This window comes from Papilio polytes, unplaced genomic scaffold (genome assembly GCF_000836215.1).
Source record: "Papilio polytes unplaced genomic scaffold, Ppol_1.0 DF824102.1, whole genome shotgun sequence".
NCBI lineage: Eukaryota > Metazoa > Arthropoda > Insecta > Lepidoptera > Papilionidae > Papilio > Papilio polytes.
The window spans coordinates 1,230,899-1,241,637 of record NW_013525102.1 but is presented as its reverse complement, the minus strand read 5'-3'; the positions used below and the strand labels follow the sequence as shown (position 1 = coordinate 1,241,637).

The 10,739-nt window shown below is 33.8% G+C and overlaps 1 protein-coding gene across 1 annotated transcript in view; it reads right to left on the bottom strand.

The window, feature by feature from the left end:
• Positions 1 to 10,739, bottom strand: part of LOC106099923 (T-box transcription factor TBX20-like) — a 64,666-nt gene that overhangs the window by 29,909 nt on the left and 24,018 nt on the right. Inside the window, exon 4 of the mRNA XM_013278614.1 lies at positions 1,245 to 1,518. Within this exon, the coding sequence (XP_013134068.1) occupies positions 1,245 to 1,518 (274 nt within the window). The remainder of the gene's footprint in view (positions 1 to 1,244; positions 1,519 to 10,739) is intronic.

The following is a 10,739-nucleotide window of genomic DNA, read 5'->3' as shown; positions in this document are numbered from 1 at the left end:
AAAAAAAAAAAAAAAAAAAAAAAAAAAAAAAACATACGGTCGAATTGAATACCTCCTTCTTTTGGGAAGTCGGTCAAAAAGCGGTTGCTTTAACAATTTATTTGCGCAAATAATTACGTTTAGATCTAGTTAGAATTTTCCTAATATAGATTGATTAAAAAAAAAACATTTTGATGGCCAACTCTATCAACCTAAATAGTATAAAAATATTTCTATGAATAATTTGTTACTCATCACTAACGAAACGCATAAATCAAACGTATTGGACGTAATCATAAATGCCATAATCTCAATTCTATATAACCAATGTTAGTTTGTACGTGGTTAATGAGGCATGAATTGGTTCGTGCTAGTACATCGGGAGGTCAACGTAGGCTGGTCGGCGTGACATTTGCACAGCGGGCACACCTGCGCTGCGCCGGCGCAGGTAGTCTCGCCGGCTGTGCGACATGTGGGACTAATTTGTCGGCAACGCGTCCGTCACCGCCCCGCGACGCCCGAAGTATCCACCGACGCCGACAATTTCACCCGTAATTCTATAAAATTGCCACACGCAAGATTGTGGCAAGATTATGATATACGGATATGGAGATGTCACGATTTCGAACGCGCTGTTTATAGTGAGAGTTATAATGTAATTTATTATTAGATACGCTTGTACAGTAAACGTATCAAACCCATGCGCAGACCATAAAGACCTTTACTAACAAATGATATTCATAGTAAAAAGTATCTAGCCTCTATATTTGTACTATACATAAATTAAATATAATTAAGCTGATTGTAATGACTTGAATCTTATCGTTCAAAAAAAATCTAAAATATTTCTTTTGCAACCAATAAAAAACAGAACAATTATCTTTCGTTTCACTTAAAAATGGCGATCGCTATCTCTTCAATCGAGCTTAAAGTCGTATTAAAATTACTTGTTTTTAACAAACTTGGAACATTCCTACGAGTAATTTGAGAGAGAAGTATCGTACACGACATCGCTTCATCGACTTGACGAAGTGGCCATTCGTTTAATTACTTTTTGACGGTTACTTTATGAGGTTGACGATGAAAACAGTAGATCAATGATCAAGGTTAATAACGCCTACTATAATAAGAAAATTTTATACGTTATTATGATTGACATAAAATGATTTATTGGGACATAATAAAGTACTGTCTGTAATTGCTAAGACTGCTTGCTTATCTTCTTATTAAGCTTAATCAATAACCGATCTTTTTAATATGCTAACCTGTCCATTCTTGTCCATCTCGTTGTTGGTGAGTTTGACCTTCTCGAATGAGACGACCTGCTTGCGCAGCTGGTCGCCGGCAAAGGGCGAGTCGGGATGCGGGTAGAGGCGCGCGGGCGCGGGCGGGTCCGCCTTGCCGGCCACCAGCCACGAGGAGCGGTGGTAGGCGTAGCGGTACCGCTTACCGTCCACCGGCACTACGTCCAGCAGCACCGCATACCGTGCCTCCGCGCGACATCCCGCGAACGACACGCGCACCGTCGGGAACATGCGTCTGCAACAACAATCACATTGCTTACATTACATTAGACTTTCGATGCCACACTGTCAGATATGTCTCCCACAAAAAGCGCATCAAAGTTTCTTTGATATCTTTCTTTACGGTCTATCCATAGACTCTATTTGATTCGTCAAAAATGTATGTACTACGTATCACTAAGTATCACGAATTTATGTACAGTAAAAAGTCCACTACTTATATTCAATACTTAAAAACAGAAAGTTTTACTATTTATTATAAACAGGGCCATAAAGCACCAAAAGATTTATAGAAGTTGTAAAACATTATGACGTCGCTCAGAAAGTTTAACCTTGTTGCGACAAATTGTACGAACATAAATTCCACTTTCTGTTATAACGTTACTGACCCGAGTGAGTGAATGACTCAACACACTAATGACCTCAACCTTAAGGACCGACCGAAATCCAAATTAGATATAAAGACACAAAAACCTTATAACCTTCGAAAGTGTTTTACGAGACTAAAACATATGCTCATAATAAAAAAAATATGATTAATGCACACCAAAAGAAACCACCGATGATCCCGGATACGGACGGTGACTTGTATAATTACAGGGTGTAACGCGAACTAGGAAATCAAACAAATATGATGTATTCGATTTTAATGCACCCCTAAATGGGCCGGAGCGCTTCCTGCCACGCCGCGATACCATCGCCTCGCCACGTCGCTATAACTTCGCCTTTCTTAATTTCATTTTTTTTTTCGTAAATTTTAAACGGCAGTTTCATAATTTTGATAACCAAACAACTAATAGATAAGATAAGCTCGGGGCAATTTGTCCGGTCACCGGTCGACCGGACCTCATTCGTAACGCTACAATTACTCCTATTATATTTCCAAACATGTTAAATGATATACATGAGTCGGTAGGCGCGTAACGATCGTTAGGGATTTATTACGGAATGCCTTTAGTAATAAAACGCGGGAGTGAAAGAAAGAAATATTGGCGTCAATAAAACACGGGCGCAGTGTCAACCTTCCTATAACACCGGTATGATAATAATAAATACATGAGATCTATAAAATTCTCGGAGGTCGAGCGCGAAGGTAACGATAAACCCGGGTCCGGAGTTAAGCACATACCATAAATAAATCGTATTAAGGTGTGTGTCTGAATGGTCAGGTATCGAATGCGGGGGATCTCGGACAGTGGACAATAACTGCGGCCGGGGGGTACACCAAGACGAATGTCACGCGTGCGCACGAGCCTTCTGCAGTAATGAGATGCATCCGTCAAGGACGACAGTCGATCGACCACCGATCCCATCGCCAACTCTTCGCTGACAGCTTCTATAAATTACTTATATTATCTGCGTAAATATTACTGCATGCCACAACAAAAATGTGGCTAAACGTGGCATTTGTGTGGCATGCAGTTATATCATAACAAAAATATAACTTAAAATTAGTTTTGTATAAACGGTTTAACAACTATGCGTGTACGATGTATGATAAAACAATATTTGAATATGACCTATAATCGCATTGTAAAGAAATAAACATTTTATAAACACAAATATAATTTTCGTCGAAAGCAGAAGAATTTACTTTTCCGTTAAATTGCAAACAAAGTATTTATGTTAAAATATGTTCGCGTATAGAAATTAACTTATTATTAAGTACATACTAATTTTCTTAAACGAAAATAAAAACTATAAAGTTTAATACCAACATATTTTGTAATAAATATACGCTAAGCTCACGATCGTGTTTTTACTCCGCGAAATACTTACGTCAGTTGCACCTGCCACTGGCGTCTTATTAATGAAACTTAGATGTGTTGATAGGTTACCAGGGCTGTACAAAACGCGAAAAAAATCTGATTTCATAATTCTACGAAACATTGCAGCTTGTAATAAATATTACAGGCATGATTCTGAGTAATGTTTAAAAATTACTTAATTATAACACCGTAGCATTAATTTTATAACCTCAAAGATAGAGGGATGACCAGCTATTAAGTTACGCGTTTCGATTAAGTTTTAAAATTATTTTTTCGTAAAATTCAAATTCAGTTGATTTGAGGGTTGTTCGCATTTATAAGCGTAGTATGCTCTGGATAATTAAATATTACTAGTTTCTACAACATTCTAATACTAAAGAACTTTAAAACAAACAATAATTAACGTTTTACTTTAATACTATTGCCAAGTTCTTAATTAATAAACAACAACGAGTAAACATTATCAGACATTCCATTATTTTTTTTAATGCAAACGTTTAGCAAGATAGATAAAATAAATATTTCAAAGACATCCGTTGTACGTCTTGCTAAAGAATTAACTTCATGAATTTGTGTGAATAATTAAACTCGCCGACATAAAGGTAACAATACGATATTAATGCGGCATTACAACTGTAATAAAGTTGGCAGAGTTACCCGCGACCGGTTGCATTTGCATAATTCATTTATACAAGTCGGCGATGCATTCGATGCATAGATATATATAAATAGATAGGTGAATGTTTAGTAATGGCCTTTAAAAGTTACGAGTATATAATAACAAGACTATATCATTCGTTCGAAAACTATGAGTACATCGTGAGCAACCGCAACCGTCAACACAAAAATATGGTAAAACAAATAGACACAATATACCGTAATTTATAGCCTGTCCATGTATAGATGTCAGTGATTCAATAGCTTGAAAATACTGAGAATTATCTGTCAGCACACGTCACAAATTTGGATATCTCAGTCACTACGATTGGCAATAAGAAAAGAGGATGTTTCCGTGTAAAATCAAATGTAGCTGAAATGAAGCGTAAATTCTAGACTAACATCAATTAATACTGCCATTTCATTTTAAACATTATTGACAGATATTACAAAAAAAAAATACCACGAGTTGTTTGTATATATTTATAATACAAACTTTCGAATTTAATGCAGCAATTGTCAGGTAATGGACATGTAATAACAATTTGCATACAAAACGAATTCTGCAACTTACTTTATGTAATTGTTGACATTTCCACGATGCCATAGGAGAAAAATATGCTTACGACTGAGATCCTTTTATGATTTGAAGTTATACAATTAAAGTTTACGAGGATCGACGTATTAAAAATATCAACATAAATAAAAGTAAATAACCTAGTAATGTACTGTTTACATTTCTTATTTTATTGCTATAAATATGTATGGAAACCACAAGTGGAATAAACAATGAATGAACTATATTTTTTTGTTGTACTGCAATTACGGTCAACCACATTGAGGGCGCGAACTTCGTCTTTGTTAACTAAAAATAGGCTTTGCGAGAAAAAAAAACAATAAAAAAGAAAGTTAAAGTTGAATAATAATTATCATATAAAATATTAATGCAATCGCATGTTTGTATAGTTTTAAATTACCTAATTGTTTTGAAATGGTACCTGAAATGGATAAATCAACGATCGGCTGGAACGTCTTACCAGTATTACTAATATTATAAGCGCGAAAGTTTAGATGGATGGATGTTTATTAGAGTTTGTAGCTTAAACTGCTAAACAAATCTCGATGAAATTTCGCATATGTGTAGAAGATTGTCTGGAATATTCTTCCATATCCTAGTTAATATTGTTTTTTTTTATTTCCACGTGTACGGAGTCGCGAGTGAAAGGTAGTTAACAGATATTTTAACATCCTCGTCCTTCAAGAAAGGAGAAAGCGGTGCGATGAACCAAGGTGGTAAAAATAACAATTATAATTCACTTTAATTGTGACCTTTACGATAATTTCGATAAAATAAGAAACTTTTCGAACATTATAAATAACGTCAACAATGTCATTTGGACGGGGATGTTAAGTTTTTTTATAAAACATTGTAAACCGTTAATTAAAGTGCGTTTTAAGAAAGTTTTCACAAAAAATACAACGAAATGCGTAAATATCACATTCTTCGGATACTTATTAAAATATCAAGAACATCATTGTCAGTTGTTTCGAAGATAAATATTTATACTCTTGCAATTATTTCGCTACCATCTTTTATTTTTTTACGCTTTAATATTATTTATTCTCGTAATCTTAAAAGTCATCAAAGGTCATATTTACAAAGGTATTGTGTACTTTGTTCCTCTGTTTTAAACAGTAATGCCAACAATATGACATCGATATGTCTGTTACTTGTCATTCATTGGTATTACCGTACAGAACTTTCGGTAAAATACAAGATTTTTGGCAAATAAACTATATTTTTTTTATTTTACTGACTGGAAAATAGATATTAAAGTATTGAATAAGCTTGCTAAGAATTTGGAAAACTATCTGGAAAAGTAGATAATGATTCATTTGACAGACCAAGTTTAAAACTTGGTGTATCTGTCAAAAAGAACAAGAACAGTAGATGACATAATATGAAAGTACGTATAGAGTTGGTGCTCTATGCTGTTGCTGGTATGGTGTTCTTATTGTTTCAGAGAAATAATGCGAATGGTTCTTGTACACAATTTTAAAAGGAACTCCATGTAATGTGACAACAAATAATATATCAATCATTTAAAATATTATATTCTACCAAGGCAGCATTGCGCCAACCGCTTTTCGCTTACCAACCGCTTAACCATTGTAAAGAACTCGGAAGCAAAAAACATCTGACTTAAATTTCACCTTTAAATATGACCTTTACGGTAATTTCGATAAAATAAACTTTTGAAAATAAGCAATAAACAGCGTCATTTTGACAAGGATGTTTAAGCTGGTTTTTCGTAACCACTGAGTATTAATTAAGGTGTTGTCTAAAGGACCACTCATTAAAGAAAGTGAACTATAATAAAAACGAATTTTATAAATAGTAAGTAGTAAATAAATTATTCGAGTATTTCCCATAATATCTAGGTAGTTATTATCAGTTTCGATCTAAGATAAATATTTATACTTGAATTGGTACATTTTTTAATATTTCCCCTATCAATTATTTTCGTCTTAAACATCGTGAAGTTTTAAGACTACACGAGTCTACGAAGGGAAGGCAACTTTTGTTTTTTTTTTTTTGTTTATGGCACAAAATACCATTAAATAAACCAAAATACTGCACTGTTTTCGATAACAGCGTTACAGGCGTCGGAACAAAAACATCATGTGGCAACCCTATTAACATAATTATATTACAAATTTGTTACAAGTGCAAACAATAGAACTATCGAATGTCAAACTGGCTATAAAATTAAAATAAAGCGACAAATATTAATTGTGCATTATAAATGAAAGCATGTTGGAGGAATGCTAACAGGTCTAGCGACTGAGCTGGGTTCCATGAAATAGCAGCCGGCAGCAGCGCGGGCGCACGCGAGACATTCGAACCCCAAGTATACGGAATATCAATTAACACTTAGTAAAACCATGTAACCTTTTAAACGCTATTACAAAAACATTTGTAACGTGATGTCGTAATTTCATTAAAATGATACGATGTTTGACAAATTGTAACAATAAGTTGACACAGGGACGAGAACATGCTTGCAAAAAAATCATTTAAATAAGTAGTAGTAGTAGTAATAATATGATTCCTAATACATACTATCTCAATATCAATATGTTCTAGTAAAACAACGCGTGAAATAGGATTTAATCCTTGAGTCGCGTGGCGCGTCAGCCGTCTGTCGTCCGCGTCTCGTTACGTCGCCACGCGCCGGCCCCAGAATAATCCCGCCATTAGACATATCGAGCCAGCGTCAGATCTGGCCAACACAGTTGCCAGTAACAAGGCATCGGTTTTACATTACAAACAAAATTGGTCAGGTTTTAAAAACGGAGAGACCTTCTTAATTATTCTTCCATTTAAAAACATCTTTAAAGGTAGTCCTTATAAGCAACTAGTCAAATTAGGAAGACTATTAAGCTATGTAAGGAACTTTGCAACATAACATTATTCAAATTGGTTAATTGTATTAAAATACAATTTGAAAATGAGCTAAAATATTGTGTTGCAAAAGTAATAAAATAAGATGGGGATCATTCCGCATGATTACCCGGGAGACGACAAAACATGTCAATTGTCAATTTGTATAATTTAACGCAGGAATTAAAATAGCGGTCTGACAGATGACAGTTGACATGACGGCGGGTCCTATGCCGAGCGCGCCAACAGACCCGGCGATAGGCAATTAAAGTGGCTCAACTTGTACGTAAACGTTAGCTTTTGTTATTCAATTTCTTATACATAATACACGACGCTGTTTATAGTTCTTTTTTTTCAGAATTAAGACCATGAAAAATACAACAATGCATTGTTACTATTTTTAATACGAATAACTACGTCAAAGAAACTTAAAAAAATTGAACCATTACGTAAGTCTACTCTAGTATTTCGTTACGTAGTTTTTGTACAGCTAACCCATTCAAGTCGCAGACTTGTTTCATATTTTGCAACATCTGTCCACCATATATCATTTTCTGTCGCCTAATACATCACCACAAACTAACAGCTATCAGCATATGTATATTTTACTATGTACTTACATATGAAAAATAATGGAGACATAAATATAGGAGAAAAGTGACGTTTTGTTAACGAGGCGAGGGCAACGTGCGTAAAGTGGCAACGCCGCGGGGCGCCACACTAGCGCCATAGTTACGAAGACGCGGCGCTAATTAAAAGTATATTCGAGTTTTTGCTCCCAGATTGCAGTTAAGCGAGAAATATTTAATTATAACGACATTGTACTTGTTACCTGGTAGTTATGTAATGTGTAACATGCTAGTATTCCTTACCTTATAGACAACGAGCGCGTTAAAATTTCACTTGTCAAGTATTAGGAATTTGTAAACCTTCTGTTACTTATAAAGATTTTATAATCGCAGTTTTTTGTGATCGAGTATTTATTGGTCTCTTTACAATAATATAATATTTACTAATACTTTAAAATAAATTAAATTCCTTTTCAGTCCAGAAAAACAACCGTGATTATTAATGATTGCTCGCAATTACGCCCGCATGAAATTAAAAAATTATAAAAAAAACACAGCCTATGTTACTCACAGATAAATTAACTTTCTAACTTTAATAATAATAATCTTACCTCTTTATTACATTAGTATAGATATTTTTTTTTCTAAACAGTTGTATATTTCTTCTCCTATGTGTGAAAGGGGTTACTTTACCATCATTAAAATATTGAAGAAATAATAAAATTCGATACCCAAATTTCTAATTTCATTCCTGGAGGACATTCACCGTCAACAAAAACATCGTAATTCAATAAATACATTGACGTTTTAGCACCGCTCTACACCAGCCGATAAATTCTAATAAAATATTACGGACAGAAACGACTTATTTACACGCTTGCTTAATATTTTAAAAATGCAACCGCAGTATAATGGTTGTGAAGCACATACATCATTAAAATGCATAGTGGCGATATTAACACTATACCTAATCAAATTATTGCAACATACTATTCAGGGGTTATTACCTTTTTTAACATTGAATGTAATACATATGTTATGACCGAGAAATGTATAATTGTAAAAAATAATTTTAGCCATTTTTAAATCGTGTCTTTCACTTTAAACTTATTCCAATAACCAAAAACAATCAAATATAAAAAAATTAATATTCTAAACGTCAGCAACACCGATGGATGAAGCTAATTAACGTCAAGCAGTTATTATAAAGCAGTTAGCATTAACAAGCTGCGTCTTAATTGTTTATAGTCGGTGCGGGAACGCGATGGGGTCGGTTTATACTTCCGGTGGCCGCTCCTCGTAAACCTTAACCCGTACGGCCTATTGTTAATAAGCAACATTCAGCGCTATAAATCATTTAGGTTATGTTCGAATTTGACGGCGTAACTTTGAACGAATCAGATAGCGTCGGCAATAAAATGCGAACAACGCATTCCTGTACCTAGTATGATCGTTTTACTTGGCGCTATCGGAACATTAACCTAGAAATATGTTTTATATAATATCGTTAACACATAAGTATTGTGGCAGTTTTAATTTGATATTGTCAAAATAATTTAATCTTAATGTATTTGTATCGATAAGTTTATCGTTTTAGAATAATCCATGCATCAATGATTCTTAGCAAATTAAAAATCTACGCGAAATTACTTTACTAATATTTTGGTTACCGTATTTAACAAAAAAGTACGTCGTATAAATATGTGAAGCTAAATATATTTCAGACATTTGCAGCGTATTAAAAACCAGAAACATGATTAACTGTGCTATTTTCAATAAAACGGTAAAAAGACATGACAGTAGTAGTATAGAGTTCTCACATTTTATAAAACAAAAAATGAATGAATTAAATATCATTAATTACGGTGAAGTTGAGGAATTGCTTACAAACGCAACATTCCGAGCTAACATGCCACCGTAATAGAAACAAACGAACACAAATTGCATCGACACACGAAGCTATATTAAGCCTTCAGCTGCGCAAACGTCTTTAATCGAAATGGCAATTTTTATCTATATGTATCTATCTATATACTAATACAATAAAGGGTAACCACACATTACCTCGTAGTGTAGGATGTCGGCAATCACAGCATGTTGTTGAACAATTCTTTCTTTAATAAAAAGCCCTACACTTATGACACGCTATAGGCTATATACTTTCATGCTTTTAAACTTAGGGGGCAAATAAATTGGAAAAACCTTTATGCACTGTAAAAAATAAAATAAAGTTGTTATAATTTCATGAGGATAAAGCAGCACAAGAACAGCTCGTTTTAAATATAAATAAAAATAGCCTTCTAACGATACCAAGATATATTTGGACGTATTGAAATAAATAATTTTGCATTGAGAAATAAGCGTTGAAATGTTGAAAAAATCAATCAACACTTCTCAAATGTCAATCAACATGACGTTTACAGGTAACAATTTGTTTAGTATTTTCGTTAATTCAAAAGAATTATTTGTGACTAACTCTTTTTTATGTTTTGTTAATATAGCTTTGATATAACTGTGATAGATGTCGAAGTTGTTATTGCAATTATTAAAACCCGTCTATAAAACTATGATTAAGTTAGTAACTACGTAATACGAAGTATCAAGAAATTGGTTTCAGTAGCAATTATTAAAATGCTAACTTTTGTCAGTCTTATATAACCTTTGTAATATTCACTTTAAGTAGCGTGAATTATATATCGTCACAACTTTGCTGGCAAATTTGCTAAATTTAATACAACATGCCGACAAACAGGTGTAGAGAAAATGAAAATACATATTTCAAGCATCGTCGGTCGAA